Source organism: Pleurodeles waltl, chromosome 3_1 (assembly GCF_031143425.1).
Source record: "Pleurodeles waltl isolate 20211129_DDA chromosome 3_1, aPleWal1.hap1.20221129, whole genome shotgun sequence".
Lineage (NCBI taxonomy): Eukaryota > Metazoa > Chordata > Amphibia > Caudata > Salamandridae > Pleurodeles > Pleurodeles waltl.
The window spans coordinates 30,426,458-30,449,730 of NC_090440.1; the positions used below are offsets into that span (position 1 = coordinate 30,426,458).

General features: G+C 42.4%; 1 protein-coding gene across 2 annotated transcripts in view; it reads left to right on the forward strand.

Moving 5' to 3' along the window:
- The window catches only part of LOC138283719 (astacin-like metalloendopeptidase), an 80,682-nt gene that overhangs the window by 45,573 nt on the left and 11,836 nt on the right, over nucleotides 1-23,273 (forward strand). For both annotated transcript variants that reach the window (XM_069221763.1, XM_069221762.1), the window contains 5 exons: nucleotides 3,225-3,359; nucleotides 5,051-5,168; nucleotides 7,768-7,946; nucleotides 14,970-15,051; nucleotides 21,445-21,572. In XM_069221763.1, the coding sequence (XP_069077864.1) occupies nucleotides 3,225-3,359; nucleotides 5,051-5,168; nucleotides 7,768-7,946; nucleotides 14,970-15,051; nucleotides 21,445-21,572 (642 nt within the window). The remainder of the gene's footprint in view (nucleotides 1-3,224; nucleotides 3,360-5,050; nucleotides 5,169-7,767; nucleotides 7,947-14,969; nucleotides 15,052-21,444; nucleotides 21,573-23,273) is intronic.

A 23,273-nucleotide genomic window follows, 5' to 3' on the forward strand; every position in this document is an offset into this window, starting at 1 on the left:
TTCCATTCCCATCGTCCGATCAGGATAACGATCCGCTCTCGTCAGATGACGAACAAGAAGAGGGCGAGATACAGGACACAGAATCACTTCTTGATAAATGGGATGAGTATCAAACTCAGACGCCATCCCCTTCTACACCACCACCGGTTGATTCTCCAACACAAGACATTGGTGGTTTCAATAGTGTGATGGAGAAAGCAGCGAAGAGGTTTCATCTGCCCATAACATCTACGCAGTCAGATTGCTTCCTCTATGATTTTAAGGAGGACACTAGGGAATCGGTTTGGGTGATAACAATTGTTGACTTTATCTGGGAGGAGGGCCTTAAAGTCATGCAGACCTCATCTTCAGTCCCAGGGGTGCTTCCAAGGCTGGACAAGAAAAACAAGGTGCCAGACAACTCACCGGACTCGGTGATATCTCAGGCAGCCCAGCGTAGGTCCAGAAATCCATTTTCCCCACTTGCTGCACCCCCGGATAGAGAAGGGCGGCGGTTAGATTCCATTGGAAAGAAGTTTTCAACTATGGCGGCCACCACAGTCATAGAAGCGAACTCCTTGGCAATCTTGGTGTAGGAAGTTGGCTCTGTATATACTATCTCAAAGTGAGAGATAGTGTGCACAGAGTCCAAGGGTTCCCCTTAGATGTAAGATAGTAGCAAAATTAAATAATTCCAATGCTGTATTTTGTGGTAGCGTGGTCGAGCAGTAGGCTTATCAGAGGGTAGTGTTAAGCATTTGTTGTACACGCACAGGCAATAAATGAGGAACACACACCCAAAGACTTAACTCCAGGCCAATAGTTGTTATAAAGAAAAATATATTTTCTTGATTTATTTTTAGAACCACAAGTTCAAGATTTGAAGTAAATACATAAAATGCAAGGTACTCCACACAGGTAAGTTAGGAACTTTGAATTAGAGCAATAACATACATAGTTTTAGTAAAAATGGCAATAAGCTATTTTAAAAGTGGACACTGCAAAAATCAACAGTTCCTGGGGGAGGTAAATAATGGTTAGTTTGTCAGGTAAGTAAGACACTTACAAGTCTAAGTTCCTGTGCATAGGCAGCCCACCGTTGGGGGTTCAAGGCAACCACAATGTTACCACACCAGCAGCACAGGGCCGGTCAGGTGCTGAGGTCAAAGAGGAACCCAAAACACAAAGGTGCCTATGAAAGATACCAATACTGGAGAACCACAGTTACAGGTAAGTAACTTATCTTCTTCCAGGGGTTTGGGCGCTCTTCTTATGCCCATTTCTGCATTTGAAGTAGACCTACTTCAAAGAGAAGTATCTCTTGTTTTCAAGGTCCTGCCTTGCCCAGGCCAGGCCCCAGACACACACCAGGGGGTTGGAGACTGCATTGTGTGAGAGCAGGCACAGCCCTTTCAGGTGTAAGTGACCACTCCTACCCTCTCATCAGGACATGCAGACTACCACCCAGCTCCCTTTGTGTCACTGTCTAGAGGAGAGGTGCAAACAGCCCAACTGTCAAACTAACCCAGACAGGGAATCCACAAACAAGCAGAGTAATAGAATGGTTTCAGCAAGAAAATGGCTACTTTCTAAAAGTGGCATTTTCAAACACACAATCTAAAAACCAACTTCACTAAAAGATGTATTTTTAAATTGTGAGTTCAGAGACCCCCAAACTCCAAATGTCTATCTGGTCCCAAAGGGAATCTACACTTTAATCATATTTAACGGCAGCCCCCATGTTAACCTATGAGAGAGGTAGGCCTTGCAACAGTTAAAACTACATTTGGCAGTATTTCTCTGTCAGGACATATAAAACACATTAGTATATGTCCTAACTTAAACATACACTGCACCCTGCCCATGGGGCTACCCAGGGCCTAACTTAGGGGTGTCTTAGATGTAAGAAAAGGAAAGGTTTAGGCCTGGCAAGTGGGTACACTTGCCAAGTCGAATTGGCAGTTAAGACTGCACTCACAGACACTGCAGTGGCACGTCTGAGACATGATTACAGAGCTACTTATGTGTGTGGCACAACCAGTGCTGCAGGCCCACCAGTAGCATTTGATTTACAGGCCCTGGGCACCTATAGGTTACTTTACTAGGGACTTACTAATAAGTCAAATATGCCAATCATGGAGAAGCCAATGTACACACATAATTTATACAGGGAACACTTACACTTTAGCACTGGTCAGCAGTGGTAAAGTATCCAGAGCAAACAAAACAGCAAAAACAAAGTCCAGCACACAGAAACAACCTGGGAAGTAGAGGCAAAATGTTAGGGGAGACCATACAAATGATGCCAAGTCTAACAGTAACCCTAATGTTATCCTATGAAAGGAGCAGGCCTCACGGTAGTGGAAAACGAATTTAGGAGTTTTCCACTACCAGGACATAAACACACAAATACATGTCCTGCCTTTTACCTACATAGCACCCTGCCCTATGGGATACCTAGGGCCTACCTTAGGGGTGACTTGTGTAGACAAAAGGGGAGTTTAAGGCTTGGCAAGTACTTTTAAATGCCCAGTTGAAGTGGCAGTGAAACTGCACACATAGGCCTTGCAATGGCAGGCCTGAGTCATGGTTAACGGGCTACTTATTTGGGTGGCACAACCAGTGCAGCAGCCTCACTAGCAGCATTCAATCTGTAGGCCCTGGGCACATGTAGTGCACTTTACTAGGGACTTACAAGTAGATCAAATATGCCAATTGGGTATAAACCAATGTTACCATGTTCAAGGGAGAGAGCATATGCACTTTAGCACTGGTTAGCAATGGTAAAGTGTGTAGAGTCCTAAAAGCGGCAAAAACAGTGTCAGAAAAGTGGAGGGTGTCAGGCAAAAAGTTGGGGGATGACCTCTCTAAGGCTGTCAGATCTAACAATTAGGCATTCATTACCGGATATTTATGCAGATTGTATTTGATTTCAGCTTTTAAAAGTTTCTGTATTAATTATTTCATGGTGTCTTTTATGGTTATGAAATATTAACCAAACACAGATTTTGACATTTGACTAATCTATTATCATAGAGCCAACTACTTTCAATGAGTTTGTTATTCACTGAGGCAGGATCAACTGGAATGTAGTCTCTGTTTCTGCTATCTGATAAACAATGTTGTCCCTTACTCTTCAGAATATCAGACTGTCAGTGTGTGCAGCAAGAGTGTTTTACAAACTAAGATATTACTGTTTGTAAGCGACACTCCCTTACTCAAGCCATCATTTACTCTTTTTTCAGGAAGTTCGAACACCTTACTCCAGGGGGACATCAAGATGCAGCTCTTCCGCAGTGCTGTGAAGTGTAACCAATGCATCTGGCCACAGTCCAGCAGTGGGACCGTCGCTGTGCCCTTCGTCCTAGATCCTGAATTTAGTAAGATATTTGTATTGTTCTTTCATATGCTAGGTGGTTACAGCACTATGCTTTATGACTTGGCTCCTCCGGCTACCTGGTGGAGAGGGATAAGCCCCTTAACCATATCACCTCTAGGGAGTGCATGCCTGCAATGGCATATGGAGCTTTCTACTTATCACTGTGTTTTGTAATGTCCTCCCATAAAACTGACTGGTTGGGAGGAACCCCTTATACTTGGTGACATCAGGAATGAGTACTCCTCCTGCATATGCTGATTGATGTGTGTAATAAGAGGGTAGTCACTATATTATCTCAGGTGTGTGATACATTCTTTACTAGACTGGCTGATGGGACTGAGGAGCTGCCCTTCACAATACAGGCTGATGGGACTTAGGGGCTCTCCTTCACCATACAGGCTGATGGAATTATGGGTCCTCCTTCACAATACAGGCTGATGGGATTTAGGGGCTCTCCTTCACCATACAGGCTGATGGGAATTATGGGTCCTCCTTCAAAATACAGGCTGATGGGAGTTATTGGCTCCTATGGGACGTAGGGGGTTCTCCTTCTTAATACAGGCTGGTAGGAGCTAGGCAACCTTCTTCACAATACAGGCAGATGGTTCTCCTTAACAATACAGGCACATAGGATTAGGGGTTCTCCTTCACAGTACAGGTGGGTGGTTTTCCCTCACAGTACAGGCTGTATGTTAGCGACAGACTGATGAGAGTTGAGGGCTCTCCTTCACCATACAGACTTATGGAATGTCAGGGCTCACCCTCACAATACAGGCCAATGGAAGTTCTTCACAAGACTCGCGGATGGGAGCTAGGGGTTCTCCTTCCCAATACAGTCCGATGGAAGTTAGGGGTTCTCCTACTCAGTTCAGACGAATGGTAGTTAGGGTTCTCCTTCGGTATTCAGGCCTTTGGAATTTGGGATTCTCCTTCCCAATAGAGGCTGATTGAAGTTAGGGGTTCTCCTTCCCAATAAAGGCTGACAGAAGTTACAGGTTCTAACTCATAATACAAACTGAAGGGAAATAGAAGTTCTCCTAAACAATAAAGGCTGATGGGATCTAAGGATTTTCCCACACAAGAGCATGAAGACATACTTGAAGCACAGCCCAGGCTGATAGAAGAAGAAGGTCTTTATATACAGCACTGACTTTTGGAGGGAGTACTTGTTCAGCTTGCATGTTATTAGAGATATGAGGTCTTTTTTCACACTACTGGAGAATGTCCTCATTCACTCTGTGTGTTCCTAGAAATATGGGTTCTCTTTCAAACGGTGGGTATTGGATGGAATCATCCCCTAGAGTGTAAGCTAAGGGGAGCAGTGGTTATTAGTTGCTCTTGATGGGTCTCCTGGGCTCCTTCCAAATAGTGGTTAAGGTGTTTTTGCAGTATCATGAAATGGAGAACACCTGGATAATAGTGGCTAATATGGGGTGGAGTAGACACCTAGTTACTTTGAAGACCATTGCAACTTTGGTGAAATCAATCGCAGGCCATGCTATCTACCACCCAAGATATGTCAGATTTTTTTCATAGATTGGTCTGGCACAGATGACTAGGCTGGTTGTCAGTGCACCTGTTATCTTTGTGTTGGGACCTCTAGGAAGTACTGGTGTAGATCCACAAGAATCAGTATCATCCTCCTTCCATCCTAACTCTGCTTTCAATCCCTTTTTCCCCACCCTCACCCAGGCAATATCAACAAGGCTCTGATCCGGGCAGCACTACAGGAGTTCAACACGCTGACCTGCGTCAAGTTTACTGACCGCACAATGGAGGCTGACTACTTGAGCATCAGCTCTGGGAACGGGTATGTCTTCTCAGATCCTACAAACACAAATACACAATCTCATCTGGCCATGATGCCAGGGCTAGTTTCTACCTTTTACCTCATATATTTGCAAAACCCTTGTGGTGTCATCTCCACAATAATGACCATGAAAGCAGACGGCTATATGCCAGGTCTATACATGCACATTGGTCACTGCTAGCACAGTGGCGAGACGAGGATGGACACCTTCTACTCTCTAAGCAGGAAGACGTCTGGGACCAGTTTTCCTCGTTACAGAGATAGCATTCTAATTGGCAAGGTGCTGTTCAAAGAGCTCCGAGTACATTTCACTTTCCATTTCCTGATGCAGCTCCGCATGCTGCTGGTTACCCTAATTGTCTAAGGTCTAAATATAGGGCACAGCTTAGGTGAGAACTTGGGCTTCCCGGGTTAATATCCAACATGTGTGACCCAAGACCACATCTGGATGTGACAGCTACACACAACTTCTGAGTGGTGAGAAGTTTCCTTTTTTCCTTACCTTTACATATGCTGACATTGTCTAATTCTGAAGTTTGAGTAATATCCAAAAAGGAAATTACGAAAAATGCACAACAGTTTAAGCAATATTACACAAAACTCTGGTTGGGCATTTTACCTTATTTTTAGGTCAAAGCCTTCCAGACAGCATAGCTGTCTGGTTTGCTAATGACATCTTGGGTACATTTGGAAAGCTACCCTGGAATGCATTCTGCCCATTGCTTACCATTGGCCTTGTGGTTTCTAACTAACTTTTCCTTGCTTCCTGTTTGCTGACTCTGTTTGTTTAGGATGTCCAGATTGAGTTTGTCGCTTCCATTACCTCAACCCTTTTAACTGTATTCTTCCACTAGTTCTCGATTTCTTCATACAGGCCTTTAAATCTTGTTATTATATTGTCACATCTGCTGTGCATTCAAAGACAGAGGTCAAATGTCAAGCTCTATCTTCCAGGGAGCTTCCTGTTAATCTTTCTGTCTCTGACTTCAAAGTAAGAGGATTTATTTGAGAATCATGCTAACTACTGGGGTGTGCTTGAGGAAGGCTGTACAATGGCATTTTGTTTTCCTAGCACACAACACAATTTAAATGTCTGGAAATGAACTGTGCAGATAATTTAGAGTATATCAGAATTAGAAACGCACAAATGAAGCATGGTGGAAACAAATGTTTTAATAGATCAAAACAAATCTATACACTAGGTGATATTTCCACACATCGTTTGTGGGCTGTATACTTTTATCACTGTCTGTGCAAATGTAATGGTTATTTTAATTGACAATGTGTTGTCTGTAATGGCAGTACACTACCACACCATGCATACTTCACTTTACTCCACTCTACACCACCCCACACCGCTGGAGTCTACTCTGCACTACTCCACACTAAGGGCCTCATTTACAAAGACCTTGCGCCACCCTTGCATCATTTTGTTTTTACGCAGAGGCAGCTCAATCAGTGCTCCACACTGCTTCCCATGTAAAAACTGGTGCATTGGGCCTAATGCGTCAGTTTGTAGAGGCATGCGTCACATTACACCAGCGGCAGGTAGAATGTATGCAGGGTAAGTTTCCCACGTTAAAGGCCACGCAGAACTGACACAGTCACATTTACCACTGCGTCAATCTGCAACTTGACTACATCAAAAGTCTTACGCCTGCTCAGATCAGGTGAAAGGATTGATGGAGGACTTTTAACATAGGACTCTCCTCTGTTCTGACTCATTGCTGGAGTTGCAGCCCTACATCCCTGGACTGGCCGTGCAATACCTGTCCCTGATGAGTTCTCCTCTTCAAGAGAGCACATGTTTTGGGTTGGATACGCCAACATTTTGGTTTGTTTAGAATACAAACTGGTTAATGTAGAGTAAAACATGCTTTGTCAGCTCCTAGGTGGTTTCCATTCAAAAGCTGACAGGTTCTCGTCAATGCATTTTAATTACAACGGGAAAACCATCACACAGCTCAGGCATGACATTATGTTGGCCCTCATAAAAGCTCTGATTGCTCTTTTGCTTTGACCTCACTCTGATGGATGGTTGGGTAAAGCTTCTGCAGCAGTGACATGTGGAGCCTGCAAACATGAGATTGGAGCCCCAAAGATTCAATCACAACCTTTTGTCTTTCTACGCTTGAAAAAACTCGTACCCTCTTCTCCTTTTACAAAGTTTTGCAGTTTTCCAACTTCATCAGAAACGTGTTTATCCAGAGTTTTTCTGAAACATGCAGTTTGAAAAACGAATTAAAGAAAACTGATTTTCGGGGGTACATCTTTACAACTTTATGTACCCTTTAAAATAATCTCAATCCTTTTAAATTTAACACACTTTGTGGTTCTCCACTTTCACAGAATCAATCACCTCACAGTCCCTCTCCCCTGTACATGGTTTATCTCTAATTTGTGAGATTTACCTACATTTACTTTCCCTTCGCCTCCTCCCCACATTCCTATAAGCTTTGAACAGGCCACAAATGCATTACAATTGATCAATTATACATTATAATGAATACCACAACACTCAGTTTGTGGTCTGTAGAGAAGAAGAGATCAGTTGTACTTATGCATGGGTAAGGTCCTCACCTGTATTGTCTCTCTTCAGCTGCTGGTCGTACCTTGGGAAGACTGGAGGTGCTCAGTATCTCTCGTTGGATAAAACGCAATGCATGTCGAAAGGCATCATACAGCACGAGATTGAGCACTCCTTGGGGTTCTACCACGAGCATACAAGAAGTGACCGTGACCAATATGTGGACATCCTGTGGAATAACATAGCTAAAGGTATGGATTTAATCTATTGTCCAGTTCTGTAACTTTGTAGGGAATGCTTGTGTTAACATGGATGAATATCTGCTTGTCAAATATGAAGGGAATCCTGGAAGAAAAGAAAGGAAGGTGTAGAGCAGATAGCAGTTTCTATGTTTTTACCATGCTACACAAAACAGCTAGCTTTTCCTATACAGTTCATGCAGAAGCCAACCAAATCTATGATTTGACAGCTTCAGAAGTCTTTGGCTACATTGCACTGCAAAGGGTTTATTTCATTTATTGGAAAAATTATGAACACATCAAAACTTGTGTAACCTTCTGGAAAAAGATTACAATAGATGGAATACATAAAAAGAACATGGGAATAGAAGGAACAGAAATGTACTTCTCTCTTAGGGGATCTCCGTTGAGAGTCATAAGCATTTGAATAGTTCCGCCCACATGTGGGCATCCTGTAACACTATTTTATATGATATCTTCTTAAGTGTAAACATTTGCCTTACTTAAGGAAGGCCTGTAGAAACACTTAAGAAAGAACATAATATGCATCCTAGGCAAAAAGGCTACAGTGGTGCAGTTCTTTAAATTGTACTTAAAAAAGAGTCAAAACACCCATATAAATGTTTAATTTGAGCATTTTTTTTTCAACAAAACAGCTCTAATCTCCTTCAAAAACCCTTTTCTGGAAAAATAAGAGATGAAGAATAAAATTGAGAGTGTAGCTTCAGAGGCTGCTATTATGTGAGTGTAAAACAGTGACTGTGTCTTTAAGGCTGTTGAGACCACAAGTATCCCATCATGCTCAGCAGGTGGTAGTTGCTTCAGTTCTTGTTTCCGGTACCTGGTGAAAGCATCCTGGAGCACTGAGCTAGGCCTTTTAGGCTTTTTTATTCAAAACTCACTTGTGAATTTTGGTTTTAACTGTTTCACTCGCTGTCAAGGACTGATTTGCCATCAAAGAATAGGTATAGATCGACATTGAGGTAAGTTAGAACCCACTTGAGGAGAAGGCCGACGTCAAGGCGGCCTGAACATTCACCGTCGAGGAGCGGCTCAATGAAGATACGTAGAAGGAGAAGATCGATGTTGAGGACTCGACTGAGTTCACTGTTGAGTCATCATCGGAGGTCGAAGTCTATCTCAATGTTGAGGACAGAAAGGAAGAGTAAAAGGAGGCACATCTATTTTTCCTCAGATTCGGAGCACTCAAGGGCTTATTCCCCTTCTTCATAGATAGTACTACCAGACACACCTACTCCTCCACCTCCATCTCTACCACCTCCTCCACTTCCAACACTGGCACCACCTGCACCTACCTGTCAGCGCCAACACCACTACCACCGCCAAGAGCTAGATCGCGTGCTAGAATGCGCCATTGGTCACATCATTACAGACATCTTTCTAGGCGCTCATCATCTTCCAAGTGCTCTTGCCATCATAGCACCGATCTCAAACCCGTATTGTATCAAGACTTTGGTACAGATACATAACGTCCACATCTTCATTATCTACAAGATGATACTCACCTACATTGACAGATTCTCCTCCTCCTCGCATCTCTCCAGTGGACAATATCACCAACTTCCAGGAGGTTCTAGTGAGGGGTGCGGCAAAACTTAACATATAGATGTTGGTCCCGACACCTACCACATCAATCAATCATGGGATTTGTAAAGTGCAACTTTTACCCCAGATGGTATCTAGGCGCTGTAGAAGGTTGCAGTGCATTGGTGGCTACTCGTTGAAGAGCCAGGTCTTGAGCTTCCTCCTAAAGTCGAGGAGGTTATGGGTGTTATGCTGGCAGGAGGAGAGGTCCTTCCAGAGCTTTGCTGCGAGGTTGAAGAAGGTGCGTCCACCGTAACGGCTACAACTGAATCTTGGGACTTGAGCGAGGGAGGGGGCTCAGAGTTCCCTGGTAGGCCAGTGGAAGGAGAGTGTGTGGTTGATGAGATTGGGTCCGATGTTATGGAGGGCCTTCTATGGGAGGGTGAGAACCTTGAATTTGCACCTCTTGTGAACGGGCAGCCAGTGGAGACTTCTGAGCTGGGCGGTGATGCTTGTCTGCATGGGGCGGTCCAGGACAAGTCTTGCCGCTGCATTCTGGATGTTCAGGAGGCGGTGGAAGAGCTGGGTGGGAGTCCCACTTAGAGGGCGTTTCTGTAGTCTAGTCAGCTGGTTATGATGGCTTGTGTTACCGTCTTTCTGGATTCAGTGGGGATCCATCTGAAGATCTTGGGTAGTAAGCAGACGTTGTGCAAACTGGTGGAGACCGCTGAGTTTATCTGACGCTTGAAGGTGAGTTTGCTGTAGATAATGACACCAAGGTTGCGGGTGTGCTCCGACGGGGTGGGGTTGACCGAGTGTGGAGGGCCACTAGGAATAGTTCCAGAGGGATGTCTTGTTTCAGAAGATCTTGTCTGACATCAGGTTCGGGCAGTTGGCTTTCATCCACTCAGCGAAGTGGGTCATGTGTCATTTTTTAGATGCTTCACCAACGATCAGCGTCAAGACCTCTGCTGCAATTGGTGCCAGGACTATTACAGCCCACAAAGGAACTCTTTCTGACCCCAGCCTCAACCAAAACGGCCTCTTCAAAGCTGCAGAAAAAACATAGGCCTCTGGAACAAGATCCTCTATTCTTTAGAGTAGATCCACCCCCTGATTCGGTAGTCATTCTGGCAGCCAAGAAGAATCACACTACCACTCCTGCTTCTTCTGTTCCTACTGATAAGGAGAGTGAAATACTAGACTTGGTAGGTCGCAAGGTTTGCAACACAGCCGCAATCTCAGTGAAAGCAACAAGTGCTACTGCCCTCCTGGGTAGATACGATAGAGTGCTCTGGGTCTCTATCCAACAATTTCTTGATGATCTACTCAGGGACAGGAGAGAGGACTTCCTAGATGTCGATAACGAAAGACTCATGACCCCCAACCAAGTCATCAGCGATGCAGCAGACTCCTTGTTAGCGGCGCATGAATATTGTCACTGGATTGCCTTAAGACGGCATTCTTGGCTACACTTTACATCTCTAAAATAAGAGTGGCAGTAAATGATAATAAATCTTCCTTTCTCGGGATCTACCCTCTTCGGCAGCCACACACACAATAAGATGACTCGTATGAAGTTCAAAATAGAGACTCTTAAGGTTGTCGGCCTAGAAAGACCAGAAGCATTCCTTCTGGCCTTACCAATGCCGGTTTTACTCTCAGAGGGTTCAAACCGCTAATTGGTACCCGAGTCACCAGCAACCACAACAACAGCGACCTTACCGGCATCAGCACTGGAGGCAATCTAGAGGGCGATCTTACCAACAAACTGCGCAAAGGGGTAAACCCACAGCAGGCGTAAAGCAATGAATCATTCCTCCCCCTCTTCCATTACCCACTCCGGTGGAGGGAAGCAACTCACACTTCCTGGTAGATTGGCAAAAAATGACAAAAGACCTCTGGGTACTGAATATTGTTCAAAATGGATATTCTCTCAGATTCACCAGCCCTCCCCCGACCATACCACCAGAACCATCCAACAATCATTTGCAAATGCTTAGCAAGGAAGTCACCATATTTCTACACAAGCATGCAGTGGTCAGTTGGCATGTGTTTTGGAACTAATTGAGTTGAGCTTTTCCAGACACATGTATAAAATATGTTCCTAAATACAATCTGAAACTTGATCAACCCTTTCAACGTGGAGACTCTGCAGGTAACAAGGATACTTTTGGAATAATGCACATTATGGTGGGAGGATAAACCAACAAGATTAGAAACCTGTAGACAGATCTTGTTACTGAAGGCATCAATACTGAAACAAATCAGGAGATAAATGGTACTCCTAACCATGCATTGCACTGAGTAAACTGACTGATGTTTGTGTATACAAAGCGCAGTAAATTGATGCACAGACATAGTACAAAACTCTTCAGAGGAGTCACTTGGTGCCAATAGAACAAGAAGTATGACTGTAGAGTACAGTATTACACTTAGAAACAATAAGTGTGCCTTCATCATCTCAGACCAAGGAAACTTAGAAAGCTAAGCAAGGAACCATGTCAGACGAAACCATGAAACTGATTCAGACAACAGAAAGAAAACATCAGACCAGGAATGATGATCAGAACAACACTGAAAATTCAGATTTTAGAACATGAATTTGGTAAAGCTGAATTCCTCAACCAGATGCAGACCCCAACAACCGATGAACCTTTGCAGGAAACCTCAGAAATGAAAATATTGGACCACAATATTTTACTATTCATTAGCAGACACATATCCTGTATCCCTTAGTGGATATGCAAGCACCTTCTTGGTTATCACAACTAGAAGGCTAACCATCAATGCACATTAGACATGACATTAGAACTGATGTTATATGTTACACACTCACTACCTCATGTAGTTGAATATATACATGATGCTGAGTGAGAGACAGTATGGACAATTGGTTTGGGGCTAAAATAATGACAGGCAATTTGGACTTCCTTAGTATGCAACCGACCAGACGCCAGTTACAATGCAGAACTAAAGAATCCAAAACACTGCATAACTTACGTCAGCGTAAGACCCACTCCAAAAGATCAGTGAATCCATACTTGCATGGAATGGCACTGTTGTCAGGTATGAGACAAATGGGTGCTTGATTAAGCTGCCTCATAGAGTAACCAGTGAGATTCCAAGTTGTGATGCCTTCTGCAAAGAGACTCGCCAGCACCCTTCTTTCATAAGAGCTGCTCGATTTGTTTCCAGAGAGTAACTGCTCCTTGCCCTTTGTACAGTCTTTTCCTCTCACTGAGAGATCATTTCCCATGAAGCACACACAATATCATTTACAATAGTTTGTTGTGCTTCTGTTGGTGCTGTCATCTTGCCTTCTCATTGGTTATTTTTCAGTTTATATCTTGTCTGTATAGGTTTGTCTTAGCAGTCGTTAAGCTGTTCAGCTCCATGGTCTTGCTCCCAACCTATTCTAGTCCACAGATTCTGTTTTGTCCTTTCCCTTCCCTACTTTCAGGCATCTATCTTCTATATACTAAATGCCTTCTCTAGAATTACCATATTCTTGCTAGTATCTCACTCTCTTTACTTGTTAGTTTAGTACCTTTCTCTACCAAGTTCATGACATAGATTGACTATTTCAAATTATATTGTCATTAAATCTGCTTTTTCTTATAGATTTTAATGATGCACCAAAGTAGTACTCACTGACACTCACACGTTTTGCCCTCTGCAGGGTTTTGACACTTTTTGCAATTATTTATCCATTCACCAGTTATCAGATATGGAAACAAGAGCTGTTATTGTTTCATGTTGTGCCTCCTGTTTTCAAGGTTTACAAGTCCAAGTTAATAGATCCAATCATGATATATTTGTTCTTTAAACAGGCAAAGTATCTGGCTATTTGTACACTTCACATATACAGGTAAAAGTGGGGGACCTACATTGTTATCAGGTCAAGAGACCTCCATGTTGCCTGATGAGGACATGACAAGTTCCACTGAGAAACAAAGCGAAACACATTTCTTGTCCTGAAGATCGGATAAGGAAGTTAAGCCTGTGATCCACCCTTGTTATAGTTAACCTGATAGTGAAAAGTGCAAATGAGAGTAGTATCACATAACATATCTGTCACACATTTTCTGTGGAGCATGCATCATCCACAGGACAACAGATCAATGGAATGTGCAACGTATGGATATGTTATATGACCTTCTTTGCAAAGCATGTACCCGTACATCAGCAGTGACAGTAATGAATTTATTTGAGAGAGAGTGTAAGATCCATGACAACTGTGTTAACATTTTGGTTTATGAGTGAGATATCAGATTGGCGCCCGATAATGTATTATCTCTATTTGTTTGTATCATGGTAGTGATAATACATGTCAACCAATGGCACATATTACTTATAGCAATTGTACCAATATCACACGTTCACACATCCAGTTTAAAAGTGCAAAGGTCAGATTTGTGTTTGTTACTACAATACAGCGACAGTGACATGAGGTAACACTGTACAGCCTCACACATAGCATGTAATAATTATTACACACATGGAAATCACAACTCTGACAGAATCTCTGATTCGTGTGACTTTGTCTTGCTGCACAAATGTAACCCCTTGTATTCAGATTGTATATACATTTGTAAAAAAATACACCTAAAAAAATCCCTTTGCATAAAGAGATGTGAACAGTATAATAAGCTACTCAATACAATTGTTGAAGGAGGGGGAGGGGAATCTCATGACTTACTCAAGTCTTTGCCTTTTATGAGTCATAGTTCCTCCCCACACTCAACAGTGGTAATAAATAGCATATTACACTATGCACATTTACATATCTAATATATATATATGCAGTATTTTAAAAACAAATATTTCGTAGAAATCTGGGTTCTAAGTTAAATTGCAGTCAGATGTTAAAGTCATGTTCAGTCTAGAAGCTGTATAATTTATGAACATTTCTTCATGTTTCACATTTTAAAAATGTTAAGTAACCATTGAAATTGGGGGACAGTTTTTAACCCTGGTATTTATAAAATTGATCTTCATTGTCATGCCAGACCATAGCGGCAACGGATCGGATTAGTAGCCATTAACCCATGTTTGCGCAATTTTGTGAATGGGTCATAATTTGCTTAAAGTGCAGTACTAATTGTGGTGATATTAGACTTGTTATGTTAAAATGGTAAGAAGATTACATAGTTGCATCCTTTCAAAATATTATGCAACCAGGACAAACCTTCAAGTATAGCCCAGCTACTGATCCTGGTGGCTTCGTCTCCATCTGATGTTAATCTTCAAACACCAAGCAAGGTTGAACTAAAATTAAACTCTCACAAAACAACATGAACAATAATGCATGAATCTACTGCTTCAAGACTCTTGGGGTTAAAAAATATGCGTTTTAGTTCTTACCTTCTCCTGTCCTCTGACAAACTGAGAGCATGATGTTAGAAGGGGGCTTCCTATTTATTGGGTTGTGTTAAAATAAAAGTTTTACTTTACAGATGGCTAATTTGTTTGTTTCATCCGAACCAGATGACTGGGGCAGTTTTGAGGAAAAGGACAGCAATACCTTGGGCCTTCCATATGACTATAAATCAGTGATGCACTATGGCAGGTAAGGTGCTGCTCAAGGGGGTTGAAAAGAGAGATCAGTTAATGAAAAACGTTTTTTAGAGGAGCACAAAAGCTAACTCTGTCCCCAGCTCCTTGCAAACTAAAATCCATAATCAATTGTGCCTTACACAATTATAACAAATGAACCTCCCTCCCAATAACATCTCAACCCACACTCATAGGGGCTCGCAATCCTTTCGCCATTGTACACCACCTCCAGAAAGACTTTTCGACCTCATTGCCATTTTTTAATTATCAGGCCCCACACCCAAACTTTCGCAGTTGGCCTCATTGTCGGTTTCAGTTCATCCACCCCTACCTCCTGGATGAGGGGCAGGCAGGACGCCAGCTCCTCATTCTCTTATTTTTGACCTGAACTGTTACCCACCAACTATGTTTGGGGAGTGTCCACATGTAGAAATATCACAGCCTCTCAAGCCAGTACCATCCCCATGACCCAGATCCCAAAGAATGTGAGGGCTAACCCTCTATTGGTCCAGTAAGGACCTTCAACAAACCACCTCCACCCCAATCCATAAAAACCTGCTTGGACAAACCAATTGTGTGTATCACAGACATGTAATGTATTGTAATATGGATTTGCAAGTGCTGCTTGTTACCCGTGAAGGTACCCGGGCTTTGACATGTAGATATTATCAGGCATTTGGGTCGTGGGCCCACCCCCTTTGCCTGTGCACTCCTATATCTGCTGCAATAGCATCGATTGTGCCTGTTGCCTAGTCCAGGGTTTGCTGTCATGATATTGCTTCTGAGTTGTGTTTTAGACATGCTTGATAATTAAAGAATTTATTGTATAATGCATTGAGTCTTAGCCTCCATGGCTACCACTCACTGAGAGCCTTGTGCCAATTCTGCAAGGATGTTGATGGAATACAGTGAGCTCTCCATGTAGTACCCACCTAGAGCATCCACATTGAAGGCTGCCTAGTGAGTAGGGCTCATCTTCATTAGTGCGTGTCACTTAAATAATCCCGTTGGCTAAAAATGAAAAAAAGGTATTAACTATCCTAGAGTGGAGTAAATATTGCACTCATTATACGTCAGAGTAATCATGTGCCAAGATATTAAATTCCTTTAAAGCCCTCAGAGCCTATTAAGGTGCGGTTTTGGACTCAGGATCTGACTGCCAAACACCCCATATCCTGAACCGTGAAACGCTGCGGATTAAGTCACTTAAGTAGGAGAAAGTGAAGTCAGATTCCTTGCCTCAAACAACGGAGATACCAACTAGCAATCAGTGGGGAAACCGTATGTCAAACCTGTCCTCTGTGATTCTTCAAAGCTGTATTGAGAATTAAAAATGTCATCTTACAACTTCTTTGAAGAAATTAAAGACTTTGACACAAATCCCTTGAGCACACCAAACATGAGGACCTGGAAGGCCCAGAACTGGGTTTCAATAACACTAACCCAGAAGGTAGTCAGACAGCGACCTCGGATGTAGCTGTCACATCCCATAGACAACCAATTCAGAAAGGTTGATAATGGATTTTATTGCCGCCATGCTTATCTTGATGGTGCTTCAGATTGTCCTGCTTCATGACAAGTAGCCAATGGAAGATAAGGCTGATCATATTTAGAAGTTTTTGAAGGCCCTGGTGTTGATTTTTTAATAGGCCAGCCAAGAAGCTGGCCGTCTCAATATCAGTTTCAGGCTTTCTAAGCCACATCAACTAAAGTAGCCGGGCTCAATGTGGATTGTTATAAACCTCCAGGCGTGGTTGGATCTAGGATAGCCTCTAGGATTCTTTTTTATTTATTTTCATTTAAAGTAAAGCAACAATAATATATGGACACCATACTGTCACAGCTGCACAGTACAGTACATCTTTTGTTCCCCCATCCTTCCCGTTATATACCCTCATTTCCACATATGTAACGGTCCATGAGATAAGCACATCATGTTTTGATCTTCTATTTGTATGCAATCTTACCCCATTATGGTCCTCTCCCTCCCGTGACCCTTTTCGTTTCACCCGGTATTGTCTCCTTCTATCTTACCGGTAGCTAGCCAGTACCTCCAGGATCCCAAGTCCCCAGATCTTCTCAAACTTTTTTTTGCAACCCCTGCCCCTGTATACCTCCTGCTCTAGCATTTTACAGTGTCCCATACCTACTTCCAATTGAGAAGCCTCACATCCCCACTTCTGGGCGATATCATAAATCCCATGTTCACCAGAATCATCTGATATATCCTAAGCTCTGAAGGCCCCTATATACCCAACAGGGCTGACTAAGGTGTCAGCTCAATGGCAGCTCCAACTTCCTCCTAATGGATGTTGTTACTTGTTCCAAAAATGGCGTATCCCAGGGTGGTGCCACCAGGTGTGAATAAATGTGCCTTCACTACTACACTTCTGGAGACAAAGAGCGTTACCCGCCCTCCCACCTCTAGGATTCCTGAACTTTACTTCTAGGACAAATTGCAACTTATGCTCTGTATAATTTATAATTCCTTTATGAGATCCAAATGGTAAGATCACAGTTGATCTGCTGACGTATGATGTTCTAACTGAGCAGAATATTCTTTGAGGAAGATCTGATCTAGTGAGCCTGTCATTATGCCATGGCTGGTTTTCCCTGCAGAACAGTGAAAAGTGAAGATGGATTGCAATGACTATCAGGCACGCTTGCTGCTGGCCGTAAGAAGACTGTAGCACTGTTGTGTGGGCCGCCCGCAGATCTTTCGCTCTCGCAAAAAGAAGAGAAAAAGAACATTGGCAAAGCCAAAAAATGAAAAGCACACATGAAAGCAGTCATGGTCCTAGCATCATCTTTAGTAGGGACAACTTCCATGCAGCTGCATACACGTACAAGGCAGAACTGCCAATGGATACAGAGTGCTGACCCAGTGCCCCCATGCCACATTCAGTGTTAGACAGAAGGAAAATGTGAATGCCACTGCAAGAAGAGGGCTGACTGAAAACTCCTTCATGCATCTATGTAGATGTATACATTTTTATAAAAAAACATTTTAGAAAACATGAGACAGATGAAAGAACTAAAACTGTCTCTTGGCGAGGCCTGAAAAAGTGAAACTCTGCAATTCTAGTTATCCTTGTTCCTTCTTTACCTTGCTTTGCCCCAGAGCACAAATGTATGCTAAGAAGCCAATGCAGGAATTGCTGTGCTGGGCCAATGTAAATTATTTGATTTCTTTGAAGCAGGAGGTTTTAAGAAATGTATTATGACAATACACCAACAATCATGATTATGGCCGGGAGAGCCTTAAAATGTGGGACAGACCTCTGTATTGTTGGTTGTCGACTCTGAGTTTATGGTATGATTCACAGACCAATACTCTGCACTAAACATATTCGCCAAGGAGCCCTGAGAAAGCTAGTGGTAGTATTAGTAATTTTTATCATGACAAATGGAGAAGTGTGAGAGGAGACTTGCATAGCAGTGTTTAATTTGAGCAGGTGCTTGCAGATGGGGCACACCAGCACTCATTTCTGGGGATCAGCAGTTATTTTTCTTGAACAAACTTTGCTCCAGAGCAAGAGAGGAAAAAACACAAAGGGAGGAAGAGACAAACAGAAAAACAGTCACATAAGGAGAAAGCAGGGATTAAAAATAACCTGAGCGAGTGAGATGTAGGGCAAGGGAGTGTCTGGGGTGGATAAAAGAGGCGTGAATTGGAATCCAGACTAGTAGCTTTGGCATTCAGCACTCTGACCCTCATAACACCGGCCGCTGACCTTTGGACAAATATTTGTACCCCCATCACTTATTCTTTTACACAGTAAGCCCTGGGGCAAGGAAACGCCAAAGTTGTGAGAGATGTAAGGTGGGATTGTGTATTGTATCCTGTCCTCTTGGATATAAGTACGCTCCAATATGCCAGCAACGTTGTCACTAGGGGTGGGTGTAAATCAAATAATTCTGTGTAGCATAATCAAGAGTAATTTCCTAAGAATCCAGAGAGATTACACCTTAATTACACAGGAATGGTAATACTGTGTTTAGTACTATTTCTTAGTGCATAAGTGCTCCCATAAGTGTAAAGTGGCCCGGAGGATGAATTTTGTGCCAAGAAATAGTGCTAAATGTAACAGACGTGAATACCGAGCAGCCGCTCACGCTTGCTATACATGCTCCTGCTGTCGAAGTTTGCCCCAACTTCCTACCAGCATTGAACTCTATTTTCGTAGCATAAACTGCACCCTTGCATCCAAACGGACGCAAAGATAAATGTGCTCTCGTGGTAGGATTTATTCCCCCAATTTACTCTTAATTATGCAAAGAGGAGTATTTATCAGTAAATATCAGTAATTCTTTGTCAAAGAGTAAAGTGGAATTACAGAGATCACTCAGGAGTAATTGAAATGTCGCCCATCCCTAGTGATGTCCTTCCTCTGGATTAGCTACACCTGTATTCAGCCAAGAAAAAAGGGTTAATCTGCAAAGGACCAACATTAAGGCATTTGAAAAATGTTAGTTTAATGAATTGATATATGGGGCCCAAGGGACCATGGCGAACTGATGAGTAAATGTAAATGTTTATGGTCACCACTATAGTACACAGAGTCAAAGAACTCAGTTATAACAAATGTTGTTTATTTTTATAAGTCTTATTGGGGCTCCTCTATAACTCCTTTAATGAAGGTGTACTCCATTGAAGATCTGCTCATTGGTGCAGTAATGTGTGTTTTTTTTGTTCAAGTCTCATATGAAGGGGGTTTTACACCTCTGTACATCGACTCCTTGGAACTAATTTGGCTAGATTGTATTCTTATCAAGAGCTGTAATAGTAACTGGTAATTTCTGTTTAACAAGAGTCATTCCTTGACCACTCCTAGCACTGGGCCATGAATACATGTGCCACATTTGTAAGTTTTAAAATCATATTAAAAAAAAAGACTGTGATGTGTATGTCGTATGTTTCCAAGGGCGTAGCTTGGTCAGCAATACTTGGTGGCAGAGGGTGAGCTTCAGTTTTCACGACATACACGCTAGCATATCATGTTAATCATTGTATGACATGCAGCACAAGAGGGTTACTTAAAGGTCACTGGAAAGGGAAATGAGTGTGGATTGTGAGGCAGTATTTAAAACACAGTATTTTGTAAAATAACAGTGTTTTAAGACCATCACAAAGTGTGTGTGCGTTTGCTTTTGTCCAAGTGAGTATTCAAATATTCCAAGTGAAATCCAACAGACACCTTCCCATATCTGACTGAAAGCTCCTGTACCCAACTATTTGTTAAACAGTACATTTATCAAAAAGGTACAACACCCCAAACAGCCCCCTGAAGCTATGCCCCTGTATGTTTACATGGTTGTTTTAAGCTTTGCATGAATTACATAAAAATACATAAACCTGTTTCATTCCAGACATAACTAGTGTAACAGAGTTCTGACAGTTCAGTAAGTGTCCATGCTCAAAATTCCAGTTGACCAGCAGGAAATGGTTTTCACTGAGTCCCATTACAACCCAAACAGTTGTGAATATGTTCCACAAAAATAAATGTGGAAGTTCTGCCAGTTAGAAAATACCAATTAAAACTAATAGATGCCATTAGGCACTAATTGCAAGTTCTAAACTATAACTATGATGAGCTGCAATATTCTGTATAGGAAGTTCTCTTTCCAAAACCTGTATTCGACCTAGTGGACACGGTAAACCACAATAGACCACACTCATATTTGGCCATCTGGAATTTTACTCTGTGCTGTCTCTTGCTCAATAAAATCATTAATCATTAATCAAAATAAGTAACAACTATTTAATTGTTACTGGAATGTGGTTCCATGCATTTACCACACTTGCATATCATAACTCTGCATACTTAAGCCACTCCTTCTCTAGAAGAAGCCTGTTTCCATTACTGTGTGTAAACTGTATGGTATTAGATTGTCTAGCCCTGTCCAGCCACCTTGTTCTTAAGGCACACCTCAACTAGGTGAAGCTTGTTTACTCCAGTATTGAAACTTTCATAGATTCACATGCTTGAATCATTCCCCATTGTCGAGATGGGAGACTCCCATCTCGACGATGGGGAATGATTCAAGCATGTGAATCTATGAACTAATCCAATACTGGAGAACTGAAGTTACAGGTAAGTAACTTATTTTCTTCCTCCACTGTGTTTAAACCGTGAGGTGATTCAATGGCTAGCATTTTTCTGCACTTTTAAACTCGACCCAAAGGTGTTGGAGTGCTTTACCTGAGCACCAGTTACACAAGGATACATTCATTTTGTTTCTTAGGCACTAGGAGATTAAGTGATTTGCCCAGAATTACAGGATACTGAGCCATGGGCAGCTCTGGTTGTAACGCCTCAATATCTCCCATCCAGCATCTCTCTTGACCTCTTTCCAGATTATATAGATTTAAGTTTGCAATGCAACATTTTGATTGTTCCTGCAGAAACACACTTTCAAACGTGCCTTGGCAACCAAGCATACTTCCAAAACCGGACCCCACAGTAGAAATTGGACAGAGGTATGGACTCAGTAACCTGGACGTAGCCAAAGTCAACAAGCTGTACAACTGCGGTAAGTGCTCACCTCTTGTAAATAAAGATAACAGACACGTGTAGGAGTGGGCCTTCTTATTGTTGTGCTAACATATCAAAGTGTGGGATTGTGTTCTGGCCAGTCCTCTACATCACTCCTGATCTATGAATTGGGCTCAGAACAAAAGGGCAGTGTGTACTAAGGCAAACATGGTCTCCCTCATAAAAGCTTGTATTAGCTGACTGCAGCAAAATGTAAGCAGCATCAGTGGCGGGAGCGAGTTTGCAGGTGTCCTTGGTTCCTTGTGATGGCTGTCTACTTCAGCCAAAGCCAGACGTTTCCACGTACACAGTGGAAGTTTGTTAAAAATGGGCAGCTTTCACTTTGTGGATGGTCACCGGCTGTTCTGGTGAGGCAGTAACCATGGGAGGTTTCAGGCAGCACTTCTGATTCCAGGAGAGGTCACAAAGCTTTTGTCTATTACATTATGAGTTGCAAGGAGGGAAGTTGCCCCTTTCGGTGCCACCTTTCTCCAGTAACACGTAAAGAGCTCGCATTTTGTGTGTGAATTGGGACTCACAGCAGCAGTCGCTGAAGGCAATCAATATTAATATGTAGCAAATACTAACTTAGCATTCTCAAAATCAGCTACAAGGTGTAGCAGTGTCTTTGTGAATGTAAAGTTACTTCCTAAAGCCAGTGGGACATCTACTCAACAGTGGCATAGAGGTATGTTGGAGACATGGACAAGGAGAACCAGGGATGATGAGGTGTGAAGGTAGAGGACAATAAAACACATAAACCTCCTCTGAGTGGCTACATAGTACTTATAACTCTGACCACGTCAAGTGCCCTCCCAACAAGGTACCTATACTCTTCAGGGTGCACTGTTCTTGACTCACCAGGAGGTCATGAATCAAATATGTTAACTGTCCAGCTGTTTCCTAGATATTGAAGTATTTCCAGTAGACTCAACGAATTGATCAAATAAGTGTGGCCTCCATCTTCTCACATGCCATGATAATTTAATTTCGAAAATAAAGAAACCTTTAACACGGCCATCAAAAGAGGTACTAAAACTGGCCACTACATTAGCTTTCAAGATCACACAGGTGCAGTGTTGAAGTGTAAAAGTCTGAACAGATGCTTGATCATGTGTGTGAAGTACTCCTTTACATAGTTGTGTTCTCTTGTAGGGCATTTCCATGATAATCATAAGTGCTGAATAGTTCCGCCTGCCTGTGGGGACCCTGTACCATTGTTCTGAAATTGTCTTAAGTGCTGATGTTCGCCTTTCTTCAGGAAGGCCTGCAAAGTCACTTAAGAATGTCAATATGCAGCCTAAAAGAGAGGCTACAAATGCCAACATTCTTCATCCTACATGGTTGAAAAAAGGTACTGTAAAGTAAATATGCATTTAAATGCATGAATATTTTAAAGATTTCACAGAAAAAAATCGTGCACAAACCTTTTTGCAATGTTATATAAGGATGAAGGAATGCAGGGCAGTGTAGCCCATAGGCTGCCATTATACAGAATCAAAATAAAGGTGTGCCTTTAAGAGCGGATGGTCCTTCCATATCCCATCATGTTTAGCAAGAAGCAGTTACCTCAGTTCTTTTTTCCAGCTCCTTCTGACAGGACCCTGAAGCATTGAGCTCCACCTATTTATAGTTTTTTTCACAAAAACTTCTAATCAAATCATTTTGCTGCATCGTATTTACAAAGTGGTGCAATGCT